Source organism: Chaetodon trifascialis, chromosome 5 (assembly GCF_039877785.1).
Source record: "Chaetodon trifascialis isolate fChaTrf1 chromosome 5, fChaTrf1.hap1, whole genome shotgun sequence".
Taxonomy (NCBI): Eukaryota; Metazoa; Chordata; class Actinopteri; order Chaetodontiformes; family Chaetodontidae; genus Chaetodon; species Chaetodon trifascialis.
In genome coordinates, this window is record NC_092060.1 from 11,063,833 (window position 1) to 11,090,221 (window position 26,389).

A 26,389-nucleotide genomic window follows, 5' to 3' on the forward strand; every position below is an offset into this window, starting at 1 on the left:
GAAATATATCTAAGTCTAATTAGTTTCGAACGAGGGGTGAAGAAAAGAGAAACTTTGTACAGAGCTTGTTTCATCCAAGGCTCAGCTTCCTTCTATTGTTTGAGATACAACCAAAATGAGTTAATTTGAACTCTCTTGTGGAACAGGGAATTGAAATCATCCTTATATATTTTAATTTGACACCCTTATACACTAACTATCTATCTATCAATCTAGAATGAACTATACTGAGAAGTCTGCTGGGTCTGCCTATTTGAAAGAATAATAACCCCAGGAGGATTTAGCAAAAGTCACAATCAATCTAAATTGAGAAAAACTTTATAGCTGATAAAATCATATATACTTTACAAAACTCCTACAGAAACTTCAGGATACTTGATAAGTCATACAAAACCTTAACCCAAATCCAAGCAGTTAGACTTAAAAAAAAAAGAAAAGAAAAAAAAAGCAAAAGATATCATTAAAAAAAGAAAAACATATTTCAAGTCCAATTCTTAAAATTTATTCACTCTTGAAGACACATCAGATTGCATGATGGAATGGTAAAACAATTCACACATTGATTAATTGCAGGTTCCAAACTAGAGTCAGTTTTGGCAGTTATGGAGTAAATTCACCTAAGCACCTTTATAAATGTCTATACAGAGCAGCAAACATTGAGAAAATGAAGTCTAAAACATTAAGTATGCTGGACAAAAGAGATAAGGACAGGTGTATGAAACTGACTGGTAGTACGTCCCATGTCCCAAACTGTGGTAAGTGTCCAAAATAAAGCGAGACAACATAAACAGAGAGAAAGGCACCTCTGGCAAATGGGAATTGTCCTTTACTGTGTTTTTACAGGTTTCTGGTCTCATGAACGGCCTAAAAAATTCAACACCATTGTTTCTAATATCATGTCACCTCAGTACAAACAGCTATTCACCATCTCAGCAGCTGTGAAAGTAGCTGTTTTCATGTGACATTTCCTCATTCTTTCATTCTCACGTGCGTACAAACAACACGGTCCTTTTATATATATATTACAGATTATCTACATTTATTATTAAACACAATATTATAAAGAGAGTGAGAAAGCAGCATTGATGTTTGGCCAGTGTCTGTGATTCCCTTAAGCCACATAGGTCTTGATCTTCTGCGTTATGGCTCCACAGCAGATTGGACACTTGACAAGCGACACTGAACACTCCTTACAGGTGACCAGATGACCACATGGAATGAAAACAATACAAATATCTCTGTCCATACATATTTTGCATTGTTTCTCCCTCTGCAGCTTCCGTAGTTTCTCCAGCGGGTCCTCGTCTGAAAGAAAGAGGGGAGATAGAAGGTGAAAATGTGTTGGTCATGTTTAAATGTGGCGGTGCTCGGGTTTCATTCTGTGTGATCTTCAACACTGTGTGCACTACCTTGCTTCTGTGTCTCAGCAGCATCACTCTGTGGCGTGTTGTTCAGACAGTCTTCCATAAGTGCTTCCAGGCTGGTGTAGCCTGAGCCTGTTCTGCTGATTTTCTCTAAGGTGGTCCTTTCCACCATGCTGGGCTCCAGACCCATCTCTATGGCCTTCTGAGCCATGGCAGACCGCAGCACCTCTGGACACAAAGAGGAAAGCACTTGTTTTATTCAGTTATCTTAACTTGTTGCCTGTAAACTGTGTTCTTTAAGCACAGGAGCTGTTTGAAATGGTTTCTAATGCTCAAAGGAATAGGCAGTCAAATGAAAAACGAGAAATGTTTACCATTCCTGTCTCCTGAAAATCCATTCTGATGACTTGACGTCTGGAAACAAACATGCTCGCAGTTAATTTCAGAATAATGTAAGTCAAACAAAAACCTGACTGACATTAACACAGATAACAGCATCTTTGAATATTAATTTTTCCACATAGTTAAAGGATGAACATCACCGTTCAAATGTTTGGAATCACCTGTCATACTGATGTTTCTATCCTTCAAAAATGGCAGTTTCAGCAGATAGAAACAGTTCAGACACCAAAGGTATTATTGACTTTTTAAATAGTTTAAGACCCAAAAGGAGAGGAATTAAATGATTAAAACGCTTCCACGCATGACAGTGGAGAGTAGTTTTTTAACCACTTTGTGCTTGCCATGGGCCTAAATATTCCGGGAACCCATTTTTCTTGTGGCTTCATTTATTTATCAGTCTATAGTATGTTCAACTGATGTCTGTGGTCCAATTCCAGTCCTGCTTATCCTTGACTAACCTTCTATTTCTATTTTCAAGTTTTAAGACTAGCTTTGCTAAAGCAACACATTTGTGGATTCCAGCTTGTCACAGACATTACTGCGCACTCAACACTGAAACAGGGACCTGTTCTTATCTAAATCTGCAGATTTTGATGCTAAAGCTTCCATTTTTTTATCCAATCACAGGTGAATTCTTATCTTCTTACTGAACTGGTGCTGAGACGTATCTTCGTCCCTCTCTGCCCCTTCAGTTTTCAGTCTGGTTGAACCCTTGTACAGCGTTTTGTTCTGCATGTATAAAATCTGACTGTACTGAATCAAGCTCTTGTGGCACGAATCACTGTAGTTAAAGGATTGGTTTACATTTTTTCAACCCTGTCCCAAAAGGCATTTACACACTCATATGTATGTCCAGTTATCGGTTGCTCTAATTGTTCCTCCTGTCCATCTTGTAAAGTGTTAGAGATTGAGGACAAAAATCCGCTCCAGTGCTCCAACGGACAGTGTTTGCTCACTGAGCCACAGCAGAGATAAAGTAACTCAAAGAGGGCATTTGGTACTAATAATCACTTTGGAAGTTATCTACAGTGCTTGATTTGTTCAGACTGATGAAGCCTCTAATGAGTCTCAGCTGAACTTAAGTCATTTTAACACAGAAGGAAGACTGTAGAATTTGGACCAACAGTTTCCAGTTATGCTTGGAAAATACATATGGACACATGAATATTGTTTTTGGACAGATTTGTGAACATATTAATGGCTGGAGGATATGAATCAGACTGACTACGTGTACACACACAGAAGGAACCAGGTCACAGGAACAAATCAGATTGGTACACTCTGGTCTGCTATACATCAAGATTTTTCTTACTGTGCATATGTGGCTTTCAGGGCTCGTGCACACCTTCAGTTTCTTGTAGATGGGAGTGTAGGAGGCAATATCCATACAGAACACACTGTCCTTTTACTTATAATAAACTTTATTGAAGATACAAGGCTTCAGTCCACCTGATAAAGGCCTAAGGACCAAAACATTGTATGTCCATTAAAGTTTATTGCAAGTAAAAGGACAGTGTGCAGGAGTTCTCTCCTCTCTTGTCTCTACATAACACTTTGCTGTTTTTACTGGGTCTCACATACAGGAAACCAAGTGTTCACCAGGATGGAGGAAACAGCCCAGTCATTTAAGTGCATGTAAAAGCACTGAACTCACAGCTCTATTTCGTCGTGGGTCTTGTAGCTGGATGCTGTTGACAAACTCTTGTCCTTTCTCTGCCAGTAGAAAGCTGCATCTGGTTTTTAAAAAACAAACATATAATTGCATTAAAACACAATCAAATGCCACAGCAAAATGTAAAAAAGTGTGTGTTAAGAAGAGGGAACGTCACGACTGTTCTTACCCAGGGTAATGTTTGGCATGTTCCTCCCAAGGGTCTTCCTCAGGCTGCCAGCCTTTCAAACCTCCACCACAGCAGAAGCACAGCACCCTGTCTGCTGTCCCTACAAGGACATGCACAATTGAAATTTGCTTGCCTGCACAGCTATGATCAAACAACCGAGAAAACACTCAAAGTTTTGAAATATTTCTGTAGTCTCAAGACTATGTCCCCCTTGGTCAGTCTACCTGTGCTGTAGAAGCCAGCTCTGGCGAGCCTCTCTGGGTCTACAGGGTGCTGGACACCTGCAAAGCTGCTGAGCCTCTCCTCAAAACTCTCCAAAGTGACGTGAGTGCTTGCATGCTGTCTGCTGCCGCCCTCCTCCTCCTCTGTACCCCCCTGGAATGGGATGTTGCCCACATCGTGCCCGAGGATGAAGAAGCAGTAGGGGAAGTGTTTGGTGTGTTCTCCCCAGGCAGTGTCCCCTGTTTCCCAGCCACCCAGCATGCCACCACAGCAGAAACACTGCACTCGGTCGCTCTCCCCTAAGTAGTAGAGGCCAGCTTGGGCCAGATCCCGGGGTCTCACGGGAGCATTAAAGGGCCAAGAAGAGAAGGTCTGAAGCCGGGCCTCCTCGCTCCTCATGTGAGGGGCCATTGGGTAGGTGGATTCATCGACTACCTCTCCTGTTCTCAAACGATACTCCATGTCCTCTGCTTCTTCATTGTAGGTGGAACCGTTCGTCAGCGTGGTATCAGAAATCGGGTTAAAACTGGTGTGGTGGGTGCATCTGAGAAATTTGCACGATGGGGAAACCTGTAACAACGGGGGAAAATGCAATTTATCTATTTAGAAAAGAATGACAATGAAAAAGTTTAGTGTAACTGTTGTGATGTGATGGCGTGTAAAACATCAGTAAAACAGAATGTGATCATCTGCGAATCCTTCTCGATTTTTCAGATCAGGGGGTCATCAGTTGTATTATGATTACCTCCTTGTGCCTCTCTACAGGTGTGTCTCCCCTGTGCCAGTTTTCCACAGTCTTCTGGCAGCTGAAACAGCGGACACGGTCAGCATGGCCGGTGAAGTAGAAGCCGGCACGGGCCAATCTTTCTGCTGACACATGCTGGGCCAGGCTGGAGCCACGGAACGAGTCCAGTCGACTGTTCATCAGGGAAAAATCCTCCAAGTGATCTGTCTCCAAATTGCTGTCTTGTCTGAGATCACACATGATCGAACCAGGCAGGAAAACGGCTAAGTGGACGAACTTGAGGGACAGAATATCTGCAGATAAAACAGAAACAAAAAATATGTTGTGTGTAGTAGAGGAATGCACATTTTAAAGTTAGGCAAATGTCTAAAAAAAACATCAGTGTTTAACTTGGGAAAAAGGTAGCTAACTGCGTACAATACAAGGTATTTCAAAGGGTTCAAAGTCAATGTAAAAACAGAGCCGAAAAGCTAATCATCTCCATAGACCACAGTCTCTGTGACATCACTCTTAGGTTTCTGAAGAGCCACTGTGCCTGACCGCTAAACTCCTGGCTGACCAAAGATGGGCAAAGAGGTGGAGTGTGGGTGGAGCTGAGGCAGGGAATGAAGCCTGGATGCTGAAACATAGTGGCTCGCTGTCACGCAAAGCGGCCAGGCCCATAATTATGCGAAATTCACCACCCATAAAGTTGTCATGAATGGGGAAATTAACTATGGAGAACAATACTGTATTCCATGCTGTAAACATGATTATTTCTGCTGTAAGTTAATTATCATTAATTATTATTTGTTATTAATTATTGGGGTATATGACGATTGACTGGCTTTTCTAGACACCCTCAAGTGGTCATTCGAGGAAATGCAGTTTTTGGCACTTCAGTGATGGCTTCATTTTCAGCTCCAGAGGTTGCTGTTTGATCAGCACACCCAGGCTCGTGCATGGCCACTGCGCCTTTAAGAGAAGCAGCCAGACTGTAATCACATGGAGGCATTGGATATTCCATGTGAGGGATGGGCACGGGGAGGCAGGATCGTCGGCAGGCTCAGTACGCTGCAGTACGCGAGTATTGCAAAGGGTGTATCCCTGTCACACACTATGACAAATGACAACAAAAACAATTCCTCCTTAAGGATGGTATAGGGCAGGGTGTAGGCCTATACTCTGACAATCAAATTGGTCCAGTACAACATGCAAGAAATACAAGTAAAAAGATCAGGTGTGTGGAGGTGTTACGTAATATTTTAATAAGCAAAGGTACACGGTGTGTTAGTAACAAGTGAAATTTTGTTGCAACACATCACGGAAGCACACCACACCTCCACTTACACATATTTTCACAGAGGGTAGAACACTAAAGTTACGTTAGCGGAATTGTCAACTGTATATCGCACTGATCGTATGCCATAAGCAGACTCAAGCCCAGCGTAGGAAGAGCAAAACAAAAACCAAAACTTGCGCAGTGGAAGAAATGTATTGGTTTTCCCAGGAACTGTATTTAGGAGGCTACAAACAAGTGAACTAAACTATCCCAAACTCAACTGAATCTCTGAGCAACAGCATATCTTATAAGACCGCAGCATATCAGCACTGTTGAGCAACTACTTATTGATCTACTGCCATCTTAAAGACGTACATTTAATTTATTGAGGGGAGCAGCTTGTGATCTTTGAACTGCATTACGTGTCGTTCTTTCAAGAAACAATCACCAGATCAACAGCAAAGTTCAGGTCTAAATTTGTCTTTTATGTGCAATCACAGAAGACTACAACTACGACATTCGTCATGATACTCGCCGCATCTGATTCAGTCAAACTGCTTCCCACAAAGTTGGCGTCAAGGGTATCAGACCATGTGATCGCAAGTTATGACTCGAAATATCAACGTGCTTTTGCTTATATTATTCGTTAGACTGTAATGACTGGCCCCGCAAACTCCAGAAAGATCCCGCAGGATTGAGTTAAACAATAGCGACAGAACAGTCCCACAGTTTCTGGCAGGCAAACGCCGAATGCAGACTGACTACTGTTTGCATCTGACAGCTGGCACCTCGTTAACTAGCAACGCAAAGCATTAGCTCGGTGTTCAGACGAATGAGGCAATATAATGAGCTAAAAGTCCGCTCATCAGTAACGCGTGGAGACAGTCAGTCTGGACTCTGACCAGTGATCTTGAGCTGTATTGTTAGGTTAAGGTTAGTAAACGGGTTTGCGAAGACGTAATATAGCATTAGCGCTAGCTACAAGCGGTAGCTAGCTAACTTACGTTAGCTTAGCGACTCTACTAACGTTATGTTAAAAAGTTATTTGATTAGCTATCATTGCAAAAACTTTAATAATTATCGTCGAATACCTTACAGCCAGATCGCCAGTCTCTAATTTCAGGGAGTCTTTGATGTGAACACCGCCTACAGCAGAATCCAATGATTACAGAGGACTATTTATTTGACGTGACCTCGCTTTCAGGAAGTTTGAGCAATGCGCATCTCATCGCGCGCATGTCTATGGTGCATCCCACCTGACCACTGTTGTGACGTCATGAAAGTTCGTAAGAATTTCCCCGCACGGTGGGACCGAATTACTGTAATCGAAATTAGACAACGAAAAAAAAATATATATATACTTTGCCTGGATATTTCAACTATTTCCACCTGATTGAAATGTACTTTTTATTTCACTATACGTTTATCTGACAGCTGTACTTTGGAGATTAAGATTAGAAATCACCTGCCTTATTGTTTATGTTTATTTATCTCTTGTAACTTGCTCAAGTTTTGCTGCTTTTATAGTTTTAGTACATTTTGCTGATAATACATAAGCACCATATATACTAAATACTTAAAATTGTTTTCTTATTAATTAAACGAATTTGGCTTTTGAAACTTGTGTGTGTGAGCCAAGTTTGTGACATGTGACATGACAATTTTAATCCTAACCACAGGTGACCCACTGCATGCAGCTGGTGCCCTTTTTTTATTTATTTTGCCCCTGGCCCTCAGGCTGCCTGAGTCCACAACTGGATTAAGGCTATGTCCCATCTTAGACAGAAAGAAAAGTCTGAGAAGGGTAAGGGGCTCAGAGATGGCGATTGCAGCTTCAGACAGAGAACACTGCAATCAGCTTTCGAGAGGGCAGACATGGAATGCTAAACCAAAAATGAATCATGAATCATGGCCAGGCTAGTTGATGTAACATCATATCTCGCAAGACAAAATGGGGTGTTTCAGAGTCATGAGGAAAGTAGCACATCTGTAGACAAAGGAAACTTCCTTGAACTTGTTAAGATGGTAGCTAAATATGATTTCACCACCAAAATACACATTGATAACCAACCACATCCAGTCCCAAAAGAATAAGCCACAGATTACCTTATTGTCTTATTAGACACAGAATGACACAATCAAGGTCTTTATGTCAGAAGAGAAATTTAAGTAATAAATCAAAGACATTATTAGTAACAAGGAGCAAGTTTTATGGGAGTGTGATTAATTATGGTAGGCCTAACTGGAGAATTTTGTAATGGGGTTAGGGTAAGGGGGGGTTAGCGACAGGGGTCTGCACTGGCAAATTCTGAGCCATAATGAATTTGGTCTTGGTGAAGACTAGTGCTAAATCAAGTCAACATTTTGTTGAGATGCTGTACACTTTCAGAGCATCATCTACAAAGCACCATGTTACACTTGTGAAAATGCAACACTCTATGGACACATGGCCAGAGAGCTGAAAAGGCTGTCCAACACACGCTTGGCCCGCAGAGGCGATGCCCTGAGAACGCTGAAAAAAAGGTCCTTTCTGTCCTCACGCAGCTGCCTCAGTTCATGGCTGAGTGATCCATCAGACTCTGCAGGACGTGATCCCTGGATGTTCTTGCATAGAATTTGTTCTACGCACGTGTTTTCACTGAGCCTACTATTGTTCCTTCTACATTCCAGAGAGAGGAACTTGATCGGTCAGTCATACACCATTGTAAAAGGGGTCATGGAAAGAGTGAAAGCAATGAGGAATTTAGAGTACTCTTTTCAAAAGTCAAAGAATAAGCAGTTGGCATTGAGGTGATGATGGAATGAAATACATGGACAAGGCAGACACAGACAGGTACCTCAGATGGATGAATACAGCTCCATATGTTCTGCAGAGGACCATCAAACCCAGAGCTTGGAACCACCAGGAACAGGAAAAGGTATTCTTTACTTTTCTTGATATCCTCTCCAAGGAGCTAAACAGAAGCTTGAAGGGGAAGGATGACACCCTTTTGGGTTCCCCTTGTCTTATTATCTAAAGTCACTCGCATGAGAAATGACAAGGCTGTTTTATCTATGAGATGTTGGCTGATTTAATCGTGTGCCAGAAGAAAATGTCGTCACTGAACTCAGTGTGTTTTACTCATTCAACGCTCTTCCAACCAGCAATGTGCAAACTATGCTAATTTGCCTTAAAGTCAGTGATGTGGACACCATTTCCCCTATCCTGACCGAGCTCCTCAACATATATGTCAGACAGTGACAACTGCTTCAGTAGGGCGGTCATTCTCTAAACTGTATTTACAATACTGTGCACAAGAAGAGTGTGTGGGTGACAGGATGAAGTGGTTATTTCACTGTACAGTAGGTCACTGCCCTCAGTTTAGAAAAAAACAGGAAAAGTATCCTCTTGGACGACCCTATTATAGCTCAAATCTGATAAACTGACCTCTATAATAGCCTAATGCGCAGGGAAAACTGATAACGTGATTTCTAGGGTGCCTTTCTATTGGTAAATATGTGCCACATAGGGCGGCATTACAAGTTAGAAAGGGGTTTGGAACTGTTTCTGAGCTGACTCTTTCCTTTTTTTTTGCCCCTGCTGCTTAGACATCCTGAGTGTGCCAAGGACCAGATGAATTATTGCATTGCTCCATAACTGCTGGATGTGAAAATAAACAACTACAGAATTTTATAACAAGTTTGCTGTATCAGCTTAAAAGGCAAAAATGTTATTGTTGCTGTGAACACAGTGGCAAAAAAAAAAAAAAAAATCAGTTATAGCAGGTTTAAAGAGGAAAAACAACACCAAAAAGGCAGCATTTTGCTGCCCACTCTGATGAGGTTTTAAGCCTATTTATCCTCGTCAGTGTGCTCTGCATGCAACCGCACCCACCAGTGACGTCACTAGGTCCTGGAGTACACCTGTACAGCACTGCAGCAATGAGATGTTACATCAATGGATGTCAGCAAAAACAAGTGAGTACTCTGCTCTCTAAACGAGTCCTTCCATAGCTGTGCACAAAGTCCACTGGAGCTCTACAATGTTCCACAGTGATCACTTTTTTGCTGTAACGATCTTCATTGTAGGCCTGCTCCTATTCACAGTGCTCCACATACAGAACATCAGAGTGTTAATGGAACAAGCTATGAATGAAATCACAAATATGGATTAAACAATGTCCACTGTGTGGAGGGACACTATTGTTTCAAGCACTGAAAGTCACAAAAGAGAAAGATCTGCACACTGTTTGGCTACAAATCACAGTGTGCAGACCTTTCTCCTTTGTGCCCTGCACTGATATTTATTTTTTGTCTTGAACCTGAATACACACTTGGTCGCTCTACAGTCATTAAAGGCGGTGATGGGTGAAAAGGGAGATGGCCAGCAACACTTGTTGGCTGCAGTGCTTACATGTACAAAAAATAAATACATCTCAAAATGACTTTATTAACAGGCTGAAACCTGATTTTTATTTAGTCATTCTTGCAACAATTCAAACTTCATAGAAAACAGGCTGCAGTGTTGGACAGACTGCGTGCCAAGTGCTTTTGATCAGACACCTATGGTCTGAGCAGCTTCCCTGCCCCCTCTGAGGAGCAGGACGCAGTACAGTCCACTTCTCTTCCTTCCTCTGTCTAATCTTCAAACTGCTACACATCTGAATTAGTCACACCGGGCCGCTCGGGGAGGACTGACTGGGGTGAGAATTCTCATTATGTAACTTATTGACTGGTGTGGATTGGAGCAGGACCACAGCAGATCCATCATCCCTCCACAATCCGCTGCAGTAAGTTTCCCAGACCGCCTTTGGCTAACTGGAGGGGGGTCTTCTCCTCCTTGTTCTCAATGTAGATGCTGGCCCCATGTTCTACCAGCAACTTGGCTGCTTCCACGCGCTCTTCATCACACGCAAGGTGGCTGGTTAAAAAAAAGAAAAGAAAAAAAAGCAACATGTCAATACCAAAATGCTTTTCATTTTAAAGGGCTAAAAGCACCACATGCCAAATCCCATTCACCTTCACTGTATAAGGGTGGAGGTCACAATCTCCACTGTAAGCACATAAAGTCAAGCCTAGCTGCAGGCTGGACACCACCAAAGGCAGGTGAGGAAACAGCTTTTCAATTTAGGTGAAGTGAACCTTTATTGGTTTGTGGTTTCCGCCCACAGTGTTCCACTGGAACTGTATGTGTGACAAGCCATGCTGCTGTATCAAATACTTATTCACACATACAGCGGCGTGTTGCCCTGGGAGTCCTGGATGTTGGTTGAGGCGCTCTGTTTGAGAAGCAGCTGGATGAGGCGATAGTTGCCCTTGGCAGACGCTCTGTGAAGGGGAGTGGACTCCAGCTTGTCTGTGGCATTGGGGTCTGCTCCGTTTTCCAACAGCATCAGGGCAATCTGTAAAGAGTGAAAGTCGTGTTACCCACAAGTCACTGACAAGAAAGCTATTTTTAAATTCAGGGACTTTCCATTTACACGAGATACACCTTTTCAGATCCTCTCCTCTTGGTTTCAGAAAGGATGATGTTTCATTGTGAAATTCCAATGTTAAGTCATTTATTCCAACCAATAAATAGATGTAAAACTTAGGTGTCTAGTGTTTGGGACTTTCTGTAAGTTGCTGACAGCAAAAGAATTTTCTAAACTCCAATTTCATATTAAATATTAATTGTATACAGTATACGATATAATAACTGTCACAGTATGCTTTTGCAGTTGTGATGAAATGATGCAATGCATGTGACAACCACCAATCAAACCGCATCTTTGGAGTACCACTGCCAATTATACTTCTCAAAGAGAATACCTTGTGAGTGTTACTACTGTGTACACTTCTTCAAGTGCAGTCCAGACAGTTCCCTTAAAGACCTCCTGGACACATTGGGCTCTATTTTTGTCCCTGCCCCTGGCGGGGCGCAGGGTGTGCACCCCACACAGTGGGATTGTCATGCAGCACAGGTGGGCCCGCAGCGCACTTGCTATTTTGGTAAACCGAGGTGCACAGAGGTGCGCCAGGATGGGCGCTGCGGCGCAGCAGGGGGAGGTATCGGCATAATCAGCCGGCAGATTTGGATTTTTGGTCCATTTCGGTCCACGCCGGTGGCGTAAAAGTGCACTGAAAGCTCGCCACCCCAGACCTGGTCAACTCTGTGCGCCACTGGCGCACCGCCGGGCAAGTGGATTTTCGTAAACCGGCGGAGTCGTGCGCTCACATCACCAATACCTCACAGGCAGGTTTCCACAGTGTCTGGCATTTCACTGCGATTTTAACAGGGTTATCAGCAGTGCTCGGTCAGTCATCGAATGGACATTTGGGGTTCTCAAAATGTGTTTTAGATGTATGGACCAGACAGCTGTTTCATTGACATACAGCCCTCAGAGTGTCGGTGCATTCTTCGTGGCATGTTGCGTTTTACACAACATGGCTGTACAACGTGGATGTCACTATGAACTCATGGAGGACACAATAAGGGACTTAAGACGGAGAGAGGCCGAACTGCATGTGCCGTGTCAACTGGGAGAGCAGCAGAGCGCATGGGAAAGGAGGAGCTTTGTTTTTTTTTTTGCGGTTACATCAGTTCAAAAAACATCTGACGATCAATAACTTTCCACACTAAACAGATAGAGAGTATTGAAATAAATGTCACGAGGCCGTAGATACGGCCACTGTGAGCCTGGAGCTCCCGGACCACAACGTCAGTCTCCTCCTGGGAGAAGTTTGGGCGTCGGACACTTTCCTGCGCGGGCTCAGTCATCCTCGAAACTTGCCATGCGCCTCGCCAGCACCGTTTTTAAAGGTGAGGCGAGGAGCTGGTGTTATTGGTGAAGATTCAATTCAATTCAATATTCCTTTATTCGTCCCTCAAGGGGAAATTCCGAATTTCACAGCAGCATCAATAACAGAATAGAATATTAAAAGACAAAGTGCATGCAGTTAACACAAAGTTTATACAAAAGGGTGTACCGGGAATAGTATTTACAAACCAAAAATATTGCACAGTTTACAGAAAAAAATAAGATTGGACTCGGCTGTGTCAAACCCACTCCACGTCTTCTCCCCTCCCTCTTTCCAAGTAGTGCCACTGGGTGGGACTGAGATGAGAAGGGGGAGTAGTTGCACCGGCAGCGCAGTGCACGAAAATACCAAAGTCTGTGCTCAAAAATAGAGCCCATTAGGTCTAAAAGCCAAAACATTTTTCACTCTGGACTCATAAGTGCTTTTAAAATAATGTTTATCACCTAATGGCAAAGGGCAAATGCCAAAGTTTAGCTACATATTGTTTCTTGTGTGTGTGGTTAGTGGGAAAAAAAACAGTTAAACAGGAACATAAACAAGAGGCTGAAAGGGCTGGCATGTGAAGCTAATATTAAAGCCAGTGCATTGTCATAGATTATAATATCTTCTAGAATAAAACCTCTGTTGACTTGTTATTGTTCTTGTTTTATTTCAGGAAATTTTATCAATGTGTGCTGAAACACAGACTTTCATGACGGCTGACAATATATTAAATACAAAATATCTTAACTATCAGCCTAATTTGAACTCTCTTCACTTCAGTATCACAAGTTAATGATACAATACCTTCAGTGTAGTGATAGGCTGGACTGAACTCTGAGTGGTTTTCTCAGTTATAGCATATCACACTTAAATATGTAGAAAAGGGAAAAGAATGGCAAAGGGAGTTTCCCCATAAAGTAGCTTCTGGTTCAGAGCTGATAATGCTACTATTATTCCACTGCAGAATAACACAACTGACTGTGAGACAGTGCTGTTATTCTCAAATATTAAATGGAGTTTCTTTGAAGTTTCCCCAGAGGGAGTGATATTTTATAGATTAAACTAATAATCGTGAGAATAATTGGTAGATTGAAAATCAGCTGTTGCAGGTCTACAAAAGTAATACAAATATCAAACCATCAGGCAACTTTACCTCATATCTGTCTTTGGAGGCAGCATAGTGCAGAGGGGTGCATCCGTTCTGATTCACTGAGTTCAGCTGAGCTCCTTTGGATATTAACGATCTCACTATGTCTTCTCTGCCTGCAGACGCCGCAATGTGAAGAGGAGTCCACGAGGCCTGGCAAGTCACACATCACATGAAGTCATTTCACAAAATGACCTGAACTGATCTGACATCAGTAACACTGATGGGTGAAAGAGGCAGTTTCAGAAAGGTGTTAATTCTTCTGTGTTATTTTAAAGACAGTTTGGCTGGTGTTGTAGTATCACATTGCATGGTGCACGTATCTGCTATTAAATGTCCTCCACCTTAGAGGACAACCATACTGCATCACCCTTTGTTTTGCACAGAGGAGGTCGCAGTGCTGGAAGAACCGTTAGACCTACATCATCCTGCAGGTTCACCTCAACTCCCAGGTCCAGCAGATACTCCACAATGTCCGTGTGGCCGGCAGAACAGGCCCAATGCAGGGCGGTTCTGCGGTCCTGAAACGACAGAAAGTTCAGGGTGAAAACGAGGAAAACGTCACATAGCATCTGTAATTGTTTGGAAACATGAATTCCTACCTGGTCCGTTTTGCAGGCGAGCGTTTTATCAGACAGAATGCACTGTTTTAATTTCTCAAACTGCCCCGAGTACGCAAAATTACAAATTTCCACATTTGACACAGAGCCCTCCATTGTTATATATAGTGTCAAAGTAAATTTATAGCAGCCCAGTAAACACCCTTCGGAGACGTTTAATTTCAGTTTTGAACCACAGGGGCAATGACTCAGGAAATTATGAACGCCACTTCCGCATGGTCGATTTTTCCTCTTCAAATTAAAACGCTATCGGCAGCATTGCCCGACAACGAGGCAGAATTGACGAGTCGCTTTGTTATTAATTCATTTATTGTTCAGAATTTAATAACTGAATGAATGGGGCTTTTGGAAAACAACTCTGTCTGTGGGCTGGGACCACCAGTGGCCTTCAATTCAAATAAACTAAAACGCAGACATTTATTTTGGTAGGTATACTGGGTGCCCGGAGGAAGAAATATATGAGCAAAAATGGCTGCGTTGGCTGCTAATTGATGAAGTAAAAGAAAATCCACCGTAATTGATGCTTGAAAAGATTTTCCACTATCCTTCTGATCGCAGTATTAAGTATTTTTCCTATCCGTATATCTGTACATATGGCAAACACGCTGGTGGTAAGTTTGAAACTTTCGCTACACTCAAATGCTGAAAGCGAGCAGCTAACGCAAAGTTTGCTAACATTAGCTAGCTATTTTCCAATGTGCGCCTTAGCGAAGGAGATGACTGCGATCAATCGCTATCAGCTTTTAATAAGTGATCGTCTCTCTAGGATTTCAGGACCCACGTCGACCAGTCATGCAGATATTCAGAAGAATTTGTCAACATTTATTACGACTGCATGGATAAGAAAAGGAGGGTGAGTGATGGTCTCGATCAGTACTCTGAGTAATTCAAATCATTTGTATAAGCGCATTGGCACTTGACCAACGCATCGGCATGGCCAATAATAGCCCCAGATTCTAGGTTCACAGATATAGTTGTATATGTCCACCAATAATTAGAAATTGCAGTCCAAAATTGTTTGTTTGTTTGTGTGTGTGTGTGAGTGTGTGTGTGTGTGTGAGAGAGAGAGAGAGAGAGAGAGAGAGAGAGAGAGAGAGAGAGAGAGAGAGAGAGAGAGAGAGAGAGAGAGAGAGTGTGTGTGTGTGTGTGTGTGTGTGTGTGTGTGTGTGTGTGTGTGTGTGTGTGTGTGTGTGTGAGAGAGAGAGAGAGAGAGAGAGAGAGGAGACAACTTTATTTTCCAACTTTAAAATGTCCCACTCAGCACACATCATATGAGATTTAAGGGATCTTTAACAGTTTATTAATCTCAGATGTTTTTGTTAAATGTCAGTGAAGGTATTGGTCCCAAAAATCCAGCATTGGTTGGGCTGTAGAGCACATATACTGTATGTATTCTGCTTTTGCTTGATGAAATTGCTGCTGTTTCTGCTAACTTTTCTCATTTCCTGCCTCTCAGAACTTGACCCGGCTCTACCTGGACAAGGCGACCCTGGTGTGGAATGGGAATGCCGTGTCAGGACAGGATGCCCTGGGCGAGTTTTTTGAGTCGCTGCCTTCGAGCGAGTTCCAGGTCCACACGCTGGACTGTCAGCCAGTTCATGGTTAGTGGGGCCATCTCTAAACCTGTGCAAGTGCTATTGGTGTTGTGATTTCATAGAGGACACTATAAATGTGACGCAGAGCATTAAATGTCAAGCAAAGCAAGCAAATTCAGGTGTGAAAACATTTAGATGATGACTGTTATTTAAGGTGCTCCTCTCTTGAAGGCATGCTAAGCCAGCATCAATATGTCCTTTCTTTATTCACAGAACAAGCAACCCAAGGACAGACGACTCTGCTCGTGGTGACTGGCGGTACAGTCAAATTTGAAGGGAATAAACAGCGTTTCTTCAACCAGAACTTTCTGTTGACAGCTCAGGCCACACCCAACAATGACCAGCCTGTTTGGAAGATTGCGAGTGACTGTTTCAGATTTCAGGACTGGAACAGCTGAGGCTCTCCTCATCTCCGCCTTGTCCTCTGAGCGTATGATCGCTCAGCAGCGCAAATCCTGGAAAACAAGATGCTGTTTGTTCACTATGTTTTTGTAATAAAATGAAAATGTCTTACAACACTGAATACGAAAAGATGTTTATTCTCAAAATGTGAACAAGGCATGTGCTTAATGATGGAGTAATAAATACAAATAGGATCACCAAAACGACCAACTGTAAAGTGACTGTCAACGTCTGCGCCTTGAAGTTTTAATGATGCAAATCCATCAACACAATAGCACTTTGAAAAATACATACAAAACACTCCTATAATATTAAAATGAGCTGGACTTCAGATAACCTTATGATACCAAATTATACATTAACCTGTTAACTGAGGTAAAATACGCACAGTATTACAGTAGGCCAGTTCTGACTGGCTCTTGCTAATAAGCTTTTAACAGTTGGTTACTAGTTAAGCATGCTTGCTCTTTAATAAATAAGGTGTCCACAAGAGTTCTGACAAGTACTTTCTATACAGGCAACCCACTACTTGACAGGTTCATATATTAAAACATTTGTTTATCTTCCTGAGTCATTTATGTTTACACATTTTGGTCTTACTTTCTGAATAAACTGACATGACAACAAACATAAATAAACCAACATTGGCTGGAAAAAAAAAAAAAAAACTGGACAGGCAAGACATGATGGTGAATAACTCTCCATTATCCATGTCAATGAGTCTCTAGGTGGGGACATTTTTCCTAAAGCCTCAAGTAAACTTCACATGGCGATTTAGCCATTTTTGTAACAAAAGCGTAAACTGTTTCTATCTGGATGCCACTTGCTTCTGCTTGACGACTCCGGTACTGCAGACTGAAGGCACAGTAACATCAGGACTCCAACTTTACAAAAGAGCATGACAAGCCTCCGTGATGATTACAGCTGTTAATATTTTCAATGAAAGTAAGAACAAAGCATCAACAACATGTGGAGGACAGTGGTACTTTTCATCAGCTACAAAGGGCCAACAGATTGAGATGGGTGGCAGTCGAGTGCTGTCATGGCCTCAGAACGTTTTCATGGAACAAGAGTTGCCACTTGAGTGTATCTCTGACAATCAAAACTTCTACACACGAGAATAAAAAGCAGCACAAATGGAGTAACAGCTATGGCTATCTACAACTTCAGCTTTTTTTTCTGTTCCAACACAGTTTCACCTTGATGCCTATGGTTCACAAACAGCATAAAAATCCAACTGGGTACCATGAAGACTATTTACAGATCAAAACAGTGGTTATGGTGATAATAGGGACTCTTGGGTGAAAGTAAAGCTATTTGCCGCCGTACATCCTCTCTATGTGGTGGAGATAGTGGTTCTTCAGCTCTTTCCTCTTTAGCTTGAACGCATCTGTGACAAGACCTGTCTCGGGGGTCCACGGCTCTGGACTCAGATGAACCTTCACTGGGATCTCAAATCGCTGGAGTTTGACTATGTGAGAGAAGAGTGAAGAGGACGAGACAGACACGGTAAAGCACAATGAGTAATTTGCTCTTTTCTACTCAAAGGTATAAGATAAGGACAGAAGTATTGTGAAAAGACGCAATCAACTCTTACTATTAACAGCGACCTCCTTGATCTCCTTCAGAACCTCTTTTTCCATGTCGGGGTGAGTGCAGATCTCCTCCCATGTTCCCAGTATGCCTCTCTGTTTGGCCAGTTCTGTCAACCTTTTCTGGTTGGGAACCACAAAGCTGATCACGTAGTTCTGTTCACTGCAGGGAGGAACATTAGAAATGAGGTTTAAGATAATCAAGAGTTGTAATTTTGTCCATATTTGCAAGCTCTAATTCAGAATATGATAATGGAGAAAAACAGCTCTGTGTAATAGTGAACAAATATTTGTACTTGTAATTTGTCCAACATATAATGTACAATACGAAAGCAGACTTTAGGTACGACAAACAGGAACTTGAAGCATCTCAGAAATGTTGTTGACTGCTGTAAACTGCTCAGTTGTTTCTTTGCCTACATTGTATTAGCTGGATATCCTGGTTCAGACAGGTTTTAAACCACATTGTTTTTTTTCTCACAGTACAAACAGGGAACACGACTCCGCCTAGGCGTCTCCTTGGACATGTGTTTGACAGTCATTAGACTGATTACAGTTGACGGTGTAGCTTTTACAATTGAAACACACACCTTTGGAGGCTCCCTCAGAGCTACTGTTTCAGCTGTCGGAGGGCTACCCGTTAAAAATGAGGCACTTCCAATCAGTACCTGTTGTCCATATTTTTATACTTTTTATATTCCTTGTTTCTATTGTTTGTTTGATATTAATGTCTTTTTTTTTACTGATGCCTTATATTCCTGCTATCCACTTTGCCGCTGTAATACCTGAAACTGTGGGACTAATAAAGGTATATCTTATCTTAACTATGTGAAAGAGTGGCTTCAGACGACATTATGACACAGAGGTCAGACATGTGGAAAGAATTTAGGAAGCATGACTGGAATAACGCCATCTGTGTGCGACACTGTATTGGATTAAACACCTTTTAGCATTGACGGAGCATAAACACCTCGTCTACCCATAGGTCAGCTGATACGTTTGCACCTAACGATATGGAATATGGAAGAAGTGGAGGAGGTAAATATGGAAGAAACGTGACTTCAAATCGCATTTCATCTAATTGAACTTTCCATAACCTTACTCACCTGTTTGCGTACGCGCAGATGTTGTCTACCAGAGAGCAGTTTTTCAGCGCAGACTCAACTTTACCCAGAGACACATACTCCCCGGCCTGCAGCTTCACCAAATCTTTCTTGCGGTCTAAATGTGGAAATAAAAATCTGTTTACAGCAGTGTTGTTTGTCAAGCGCAGATTGTGTGTCAGACGTTGGAGCCACGTTGCCTGTGAATCAGTTCCATGAAATTAAGTATGAATAGTGTGTCTATAAACACCGTCAGATGACAGATGTAAGCAAGCGTGGGGAATGTCCAGTTTCCTAGCCGGACGCAGCCCGCAAAACGGATTGATCTGGTCCCCAAATCAGAAATACAAAAAAAGTCTTTTAAAAGCATCTAAACATTTTGTCTGTGTCACTACAGCTTGAAATATGCTTAATTGGATGAGCTGTAAGGACAAATGCTCCTGTCAATGCGCTTTGGTGGAGTTTGGGTGAATCTGACAGAGACAGTGTTGTGCAAAACTCCTTCGGGCACTTGACAAGACATGAGATGTTTCAGGAGATAAAAAGCAAACAAAACGAACTGAATGTATTTGCTGTGTAATGTGGAACCAGCTGACGTGCCTGACAACCTTCAACAGGAAATCAGTGAGCTGCAAAGCAACCATGAGCTCAAAGCGCACCACTGTGAGGGGACACGCACTGACTGACTGCGAGTGACATCGTCAACACTCTCATGAGGCATCAGACGCCAAAGAGAAGCATTGTCCACCATTAGATTAGCATGATATATGTGTCCAATAATTTAGTATGGCCCTCGAGGGATGTTATAAAAACTGAAATGGCCCTTGATAGGACAATGGTTCCCCATCCCTGCCATAAAATGTTACTGCTTTGAGACGAAATATACACACCCACTATTTGCAGGCAGCCATCTGGGTAAACCTCTCCCACGTCTCCGGTGCAGAACCATCTCTGACCTTTATCGTCCACAAAAAAGTCCTGGTTGTTCTTTTCGTTTCTGTAGTAACCCATGGTTACGTTGGGACCGCCAATCAGGATCTCCCCTCTAGGGTTTGGCATGTCTTTGCTGGTGTAGCCACCTGTGAAAATTGGCAAGTGACGTTTGAAAGCAACCCATAACTACCCTGTCATTAAAAAATACTTTTCATTCTGCATTTTAAGTACAGCATGCACAGACAGATTCTTCAGCCTTTACCTTCAGCCCAGTCCCTGAGTCTGATCTCGCAGCACAGAAGAGGAGCTCCAACGCGGCCGGTGCTGATGTCCGCAACTGTATCAAAAGACACAATCTTCTTACGATCTCACTAGTCATCGCACTCTCTTCTCACTCTGCGCTTTGCCTCTCTTCTTACCTTCCGTGATGGTGCCTGCTCCACAGGTCTCAGTGAGGCCATAGCCTTGGCCCACTGGACAACAGAAGCACACGTTCATAAATCTCTGCGTGGCTGCAGACAGGGGGGCTCCTCCAGACAGCATCATCCTCACCCGTCCTCCCAGCAGTTTCTTCACTTTGCTGAACAGCAGGCTGCAAAAGACAGACAGCTGTGTTTGGTTTTAAGTTGAACAACTCAATCCCGCCTCTCAGGACAGTGGAGGAAGAGGTGGTGCTTTCTTACGCGTTGCAGAGCGGTGCGTCGTAGCCTCTCCTGATCTGCTCTAGTTTATAGTTGTAGCCCAGTGTAAACAGCTTCTTCTGGATGAAACTCATTTCCTGCACTTTGCTCATCACGTTGTTGTTGATGCGATCCATGATTTCCTTTTAAGGAGAAAACACGTGGGTTTCATTTGTAGATTTCACAATGAGCGGGTTAAATAAAAAGCTTGTGTTTCTGAGCAATCAGAGGAGGAAACCCAGAGAGAAGGAGAACAGAGTAGTGAGTGATGGACAGAGGAAAGAATATATAAGCAGGATTCTTACTGGTACAGCTGCCATCAGGGTGGGTCTGAGCACAGAGCTGTCTCCTTTACTTCCTTTCTTTATCTTAGTGGACTAAAGAGGAAAAAAACAGTTGGCGGTACTGATTACATTACAGCAACAACGATTAAGCTGATATCAATAATGTGGTCAAGTATTAGCAACCACACCCTGGAATGTTTCCAAGAAACACTCAACATGACCTGCTGTGGGTGCTGGCTATTACCTGGTCTGACAGTGTTTGGGGGGATGAGTAGCCGATCCGGCAGCCATATGTGACGCAGGAGATTTCTGCTGTCATTTCCAGAACGTGAGCCAGGGGCAGATAGGCTATGTAGGTATCGTTAGGCCTATCAGAACACAGGGAGGAAAGAAAAGGTGAGGGCTGGCAGTTACAACACGTTTTCTGTTCGTCCTTCCAGTGTTCAGACTAAACACAGTACCACCCATTTCCTTACACTTCTGGATAGCTAGCGAGCGGTGGTTATCTTGCTCCTGAAAGCCTGTCTCAGCACAAATTTATGTGGGAAATTCTAAGAGAATGTTGTTTTGGTTGGACTACATAAAAAAAAGACTGAAGGGAAGAGCTGTGACATCGGGGTTAGGATGGTCAAGGAAACCCCGCTGTGTGTCATATCACACTAAATCTAAACGACCGATGCTGAAACTCACCCAAGTCCAGGGATGCGTTCACACTGGCCTGTCATCCCCGCAATCATGTTACTGTGGACAATCATGACTCCCTTAGGTCTGCCCGTAGAGCCGCTGGTGTACATCACCACAGCCAGGTCAGAGGGCTGGGGCTTCACAATTGCTCTTCCCACTGCGAGTCAAACAAACAGTCATTGTCTCATACTCAAAGTGTGAGTCTGTCATCCCTGAATTTGACAAAGAAGCACAACCAAGGAGTCACAGAAATACACACTATTCTCAGGCAGTGCGCCCAGCTCTCGTACGGCCTGCATGCTGTGGATGGACAGTCCTGCTGGGTAGCCTTCTGTGCTCACTTTCTTCTCGTCGACGTAGATCACATGCTTCAGTTTCGGGATCTGCGAAAGCACATTCTGGACACAAAGAGAGGACAAAGTCGCTATCACAACAGGATATCTACTCACATGACTTCCTTTTATAAATAGGGATTTCTCGCTCCATATTCGCTGCCATACAGTAATGTTTGTTAAGGGCAGGAGCTTGACCCATTTAATAGGCTGGGAATCTAAGATGTCTGTTTGAGATATTATCTCATTTATGGAAATGATTTTATTACTATTTTCCATTCTCTCGTTAACATCCTTCTGATCCTCTCTCAAGTGTGGCTTCTAGGAAAATGCAAAGACTTTAATCAAATCTGTGCATAAATCGCTCACATTTTCTGTCCTGATGTAACCAACATTTTGTTATACCTGCTTTAAAAACAGCTCGACAAACATAACATGCCATTCGAAATCGGGTAATGTATAGTTTCAAATACTGTCAACAGGCACACATAGTTACACTGTCATTCTGTGGGAATGAAATGATCTATTTAATCCCAAACCATCATCTCCTAATGGGTGGGGGATGAACTCACTTTCAGCTTCGTCTCAAGGAGTTCCACGCTGGTAACTAGATGCGTGACTCCAGTCTCGTTCAGTCCAAATGCAATTGCCTCCTCTCCCAGTGTGGCATAGAATGTCACCACTGCAATGAATTCAAAACACAGCAGTTAATGCATTATTCACACTTAGTAACATAATGTCTTGTAATATCCTGCTCATACTCACATGGGAAATTGCGCCTGAAGCAAGCCTGAGCAGTGATCATCCACTCTGCTCTGGTTTCACAAAAGATCGCAATATTGCTTTTGGGCTGCTGCCCCAGAGCTGCCAGTCCACTGCCAAAATGACTGATTATGGTGTCCAGGTCATTGTAGGAGAGCCATCTATACTCTCCAAGGATCAGCTAGAAGGAAATAAGAGTCAGTTACAACATCAGACATCTTCCTGACAAGCATCCCTCAAAAAAAAGTAGTAATCCTTACCTTTTTAAACACTTTACCAGTGGGCTGAATCTCATTCTCTTCGCTCAGTATATCTCGGGTGCCAAGACACTGTGCTTGGCCAAAGCGCTGCACAGCATGTTCAAACAGCTTATCCAGTGTGTCCTTGCCTGGGAAGTCCTCCGTGGCCAGAGAATCGAAGTGGTCCACAGAGCGGTACGGTCCCTCTGCAAGGCCTGAAGTGGAACGGGCCTTTATCCGCTTGGACAGAGCTTGTCTTTGCCCCGCACCAGTGATGTAGTACCAGGGCAGGAATGACAGGACGGAGTACAGCCATATCAGAAGGTGGACTGGGAAGAGGAGGATAGACTGGAGCGCAGAGTCTGACTGGAGACCCATACTGTTCTCTGGAGGAGTGCGTGTGGAAGGCAGCTGAGCAGCAGTGGTCTGGATGGTGTGCTGGTCCCACAGATGTCTGAGGTGTGGAAGAAGAACTGTGTTGAGAGAAAAGCCCAATTTTAAGAATCCACAATGGCAGTATGAAAATATCCACTGTCCCCCAAATGTCACACCTTAGAAATGTAAAAAAAAGAGAAAATACCACCAGAAAAGACACTTGCGACAGATACAAACCTGACTAAGTCAAAAATCAAAGCAGAAAAAGTCTGGATTGATGTTCACCCCAAATATCGGTCACATGCAAACGGCTGCCAAGAAGAGGAAGCTGGTTGCCACACTTACAACAAAAAAACAGAACCCGGACTACCTACGTCAGCTACGAACTAAAGTACCATTTCAATCTGACAGTCAAATCAGTCATCATAGACTCACCTCCCTCCTGCTTTGTAAGCAGTCTCTCTATATGTATTAGCTCTCAATGCTCAGTCATAGGGGAGACGTCCTACGAGGGTGTGGTTTAACAGCTCCCCCCTCTTGTAGTGTACGAGCCCCTGTCTACCTTTCAACAATAAAGTGCGGATGGAGGTCATGGAAGCAGCGCTGAGACGCGGCCCCTCTGACCAGTCTGGCCGCAGTCCAATGACCACAGCCCTGACAGTTAGGCTCAAGAGGATCAAGCTGCGGACGACCAATGACAATACTCTGGAAGCTCACCCCACTCTGTGGTCAGAGAAAGGCCACTCCAGGGCTCGGCTCAGCGAGGGCCTCACAGTGCAGGGTGGATGAAGGAGTGACAGAAAACAGCTGAGGAGCTCACTCCCATGGCAAAAAAAACACAGATCTTGAATGATACGACTTCCGCAACACTGGATGAAAAAAAAACAACTTCTTCTGATAAGTTACCAACAAGACCACGCATCTACGCACCGTTATCTTATCTATGATACATACAAAAACCAAATGTCCTAATGTAACCAGCCCTCCCTGTCCTGAAGGCCTCTCTTTCCACAGAGTGTGATTCAAATTTCCGGTGAATCATAGGTCTTGTCTACGTCACATGTCTGTGCTGTATATCTTAAAACACCTGGCTGTACTCCAGAGTGTAAATATTAAGCGTGATGCTTGATGTTTGCATGTCAGAATTTTGCCTTGGGCCTTTAGAGCGTTGAGAATTTCGGTTTAGGGACACAAGCAGTAGTTAACTCGCAGCCATTCTTCCCCAACAAAAGCATACACTCGTTCAGTAACTTTTTTTGCCACCGGCATATGAATTAACACGTAATCCAAATCCCTTCATTTGCAATGCATTATGGCAAACAGACAGGTACACATGCGGTGAATGCAAATATTCTGCCACAGTCACGTTCAGTGAAGACAGTATGATGATCTTAACCCAGTCTGACCTGTCTTCCTCAAATGTCCTGTCATACGCTCCTCACCTGAGTATGGGTTATTTCTATGGTAACATAACGCAGCCATTTTGGAGCCATGCATGTAACACATATAATTTCTGATTGTATAGGCAGGCAGTCGCCCAAAATCAGTGTGGGCAGAGTAGTTTCTACTTATAAACCTTTATTTCGAAAAACGTCTTAGAACCATTACATATAGCTACTTTTAAATCGAAACCACGATATAAGAATTTATCAGAACTATCTTAACGATAAGATGACCAGTCAGGTGAATCCAGCCTTATATACATGTTTTACGGCGGTAATCTGACAATGGGCGAAGCGGGACGGCGGACAAAGTGATGACAAAAGCCGCCGCACGCTGCTGGCACAGCCCGCATCATTGAGCAACCGGCGGCAAGTTGATTTACGTTAGCTTCCGAGGATATAGCTAAACCCAATTCAACGCTGTACACACAATTAACCGTACCATGAATCTACAAAGGGATAAAGGCAGTAATGAGATTACAGTCGCCAGCTAGAGAGTGATACCCCGCTTAGCTGGCAGCCTTGAGCCATTCTTACCTTCAGCAGTGTGAAAACCCGGCCAGTCGTGTCTGTCCTCCCCACAAATGACCGAAAGTTACCTCTTTTCATCGCCGCGAAACCCGGAACTATACGTCATCTGATTCCATATTTCTGGACCAATGAGCGGCCGAAATGGATTTGCCCTCGTTTTTTTTTTTTCTTTTTTTCCCCTTTACGTTACCAAATGAAAACATATTTTACAGGAAGTAAATGCCTCCTCTGTTACAGGATGTTATTGAGATTTGTTCCTTCATGTTTGTATAGGTAGCTTGTTTATTTGGCTGTAATGTGATCAGTCAAGACATAAAAACAGTACTATTTACATCGTAAAGGACCGTTCATTTTGCAAAAACAGATAGCTCCGTTTTCATTTATTAACCTAAATCATGTTTTTTTGCACGCCAGGGATTATCGGTCAAATTAATGTTAGTTTGCTTTTTTAACATTTCTTTTATTTGCACCTCTTAAGTCCCATCATATACGGTCAATTTGTTCAAAAATCTTTTCTTATCACCCCAGTAATTTTATATTCACGTTACGTGCATGAAAACAGTGGCCCAAATGTCACGGCGATGTCGCCCTCAAGTGGTTGGAAAGCAGGAGTAACTTCATTATATGAAACCGGAAAGGAACTGAAAGTGTGCCTTACTTCCCGTTTTGTATCCGCTGTGAAGAAACTAATATTTCAGAAGAAAGCAGAAAAACTCAACAGGCAGTATCTACACAGCCTTGGATCATGTTTTCGTTATTTATCTTTATTTGTTTAGTTTTGTCGGTTTTTTCCTCAAACATCTTTATCAATAAAACCAATGTACAACAGTGAGACATTACCACATTATATGGGAGGGAATGGTTCAAAGTAATACAATAAATACAACTAAAACACGGAAAAGGGGAAAAAACACACAAACCACAAATAACAATTAGAAAATAAACACTAAGTTGATAAATAGATACATACTTGAATAAAACTGGATATGATACAATTAAGCATCACATCATAATAGAAAAGCACATACTACAGGAGATAACAATAAAGCCCTTATTGGTGTTGAAATCGAT

The 26,389-nt window shown here is 42.9% G+C and overlaps 4 protein-coding genes across 6 annotated transcripts; 1 reads left to right on the plus strand and 3 right to left on the minus strand.

Annotated features, from left to right (window-relative positions):
* Nucleotides 1–301: 301 nt before the first annotated feature.
* xiap (X-linked inhibitor of apoptosis) lies at nt 302–7,053 on the minus strand. 2 transcript variants are annotated; one of them, XM_070963438.1, is made up of 8 exons: nt 6,927–7,053; nt 4,575–4,867; nt 3,832–4,399; nt 3,608–3,707; nt 3,421–3,499; nt 1,739–1,778; nt 1,410–1,592; nt 302–1,305 (listed from the first exon to the last, which is right to left on the minus strand). In XM_070963438.1, the coding sequence occupies exons 2-8, from the start codon at nt 4,812–4,814 to the stop codon at nt 1,112–1,114; spliced, it is 1,404 nt and encodes a 467-aa protein (XP_070819539.1). In that variant the 5' UTR covers nt 4,815–4,867; nt 6,927–7,053; the 3' UTR covers nt 302–1,111. The 2 variants fall into 2 exon arrangements, with proteins under 2 accessions (XP_070819539.1, XP_070819540.1); XM_070963439.1 differs by having other exon boundaries at nt 483–1,305; nt 6,932–7,033.
* Nucleotides 7,054–10,306: 3,253 nt separating this feature from the next.
* On the minus strand, nt 10,307–14,558 carry psmd10 (proteasome 26S subunit, non-ATPase 10). Its single transcript, XM_070962789.1, has 5 exons — nt 14,347–14,558; nt 14,167–14,265; nt 13,751–13,897; nt 11,050–11,216; nt 10,307–10,735 (listed from the first exon to the last, which is right to left on the minus strand). Exons 1-5 carry the CDS (start codon nt 14,458–14,460, stop codon nt 10,582–10,584), a joined length of 681 nt encoding a protein of 226 aa, XP_070818890.1. The 5' UTR covers nt 14,461–14,558; the 3' UTR covers nt 10,307–10,581.
* A 237-nt stretch (nt 14,559–14,795) lies between these two features.
* Nucleotides 14,796–16,492, plus strand: nxt2 (nuclear transport factor 2-like export factor 2). The gene is made up of 4 exons (XM_070962437.1): nt 14,796–14,975; nt 15,131–15,217; nt 15,821–15,965; nt 16,173–16,492. The coding sequence occupies exons 1-4, from the start codon at nt 14,958–14,960 to the stop codon at nt 16,355–16,357; spliced, it is 435 nt and encodes a 144-aa protein (XP_070818538.1). The 5' UTR covers nt 14,796–14,957; the 3' UTR covers nt 16,358–16,492.
* acsl4a (acyl-CoA synthetase long chain family member 4a) lies at nt 16,479–25,422 on the minus strand. Of its 2 annotated transcripts, none has more exons than XM_070962435.1 (15): nt 25,325–25,422; nt 22,992–23,443; nt 22,735–22,912; nt 22,542–22,651; nt 21,897–22,035; nt 21,644–21,794; nt 21,198–21,321; nt 20,975–21,046; nt 20,673–20,812; nt 20,409–20,581; nt 20,252–20,326; nt 19,947–20,135; nt 19,060–19,174; nt 17,959–18,116; nt 16,479–17,832 (listed from the first exon to the last, which is right to left on the minus strand). In XM_070962435.1, the coding sequence occupies exons 2-15, from the start codon at nt 23,346–23,348 to the stop codon at nt 17,675–17,677; spliced, it is 2,139 nt and encodes a 712-aa protein (XP_070818536.1). In that variant the 5' UTR covers nt 23,349–23,443; nt 25,325–25,422; the 3' UTR covers nt 16,479–17,674. The 2 variants fall into 2 exon arrangements, with proteins under 2 accessions (XP_070818536.1, XP_070818537.1); XM_070962436.1 differs by having other exon boundaries at nt 22,992–23,424; nt 25,325–25,417.
* Nucleotides 25,423–26,389: the final 967 nt, after the last annotated feature.

Coding starts and splice junctions, on each gene's coding strand:
- xiap (XM_070963438.1), bottom strand. CDS start 4,814: ATGTGTGATCTCAGACAAGACAGCAATTTGGAGACAGATCACTTGGAG. Junction 4,400..4,574: donor CTGTAGAGAGGCACAAGGAG/GTAATCATAATA, acceptor CCGTTGTTACAG/GTTTCCCCATCGTGCAAATT. Junction 1,779..3,420: donor ACCCACGACGAAATAGAGCT/GTGAGTTCAGTG, acceptor GTTTGTTTCCAG/ACGTCAAGTCATCAGAATGG.
- psmd10 (XM_070962789.1), bottom strand. CDS start 14,460: ATGGAGGGCTCTGTGTCAAATGTGGAAATTTGTAATTTTGCGTACTCG. Junction 13,898..14,166: donor AGGTGAACCTGCAGGATGAT/GTAGGTCTAACG, acceptor GTGACTTGCCAG/GCCTCGTGGACTCCTCTTCA. Junction 10,736..11,049: donor TCCCAGGGCAACACGCCGCT/GTATGTGTGAAT, acceptor TTTTTTAACCAG/CCACCTTGCGTGTGATGAAG.
- nxt2 (XM_070962437.1), top strand. Junction 15,218..15,820: donor GCATGGATAAGAAAAGGAGG/GTGAGTGATGGT, acceptor CCTGCCTCTCAG/AACTTGACCCGGCTCTACCT. Junction 15,966..16,172: donor GGACTGTCAGCCAGTTCATG/GTTAGTGGGGCC, acceptor CTTTATTCACAG/AACAAGCAACCCAAGGACAG.
- acsl4a (XM_070962435.1), bottom strand. CDS start 23,348: ATGGGTCTCCAGTCAGACTCTGCGCTCCAGTCTATCCTCCTCTTCCCA. Junction 22,913..22,991: donor CTGGTAAAGTGTTTAAAAAG/GTAAGGATTACT, acceptor ATTTCCTTCTAG/CTGATCCTTGGAGAGTATAG. Junction 22,036..22,541: donor TCCTTGAGACGAAGCTGAAA/GTGAGTTCATCC, acceptor CTTTGTGTCCAG/AATGTGCTTTCGCAGATCCC.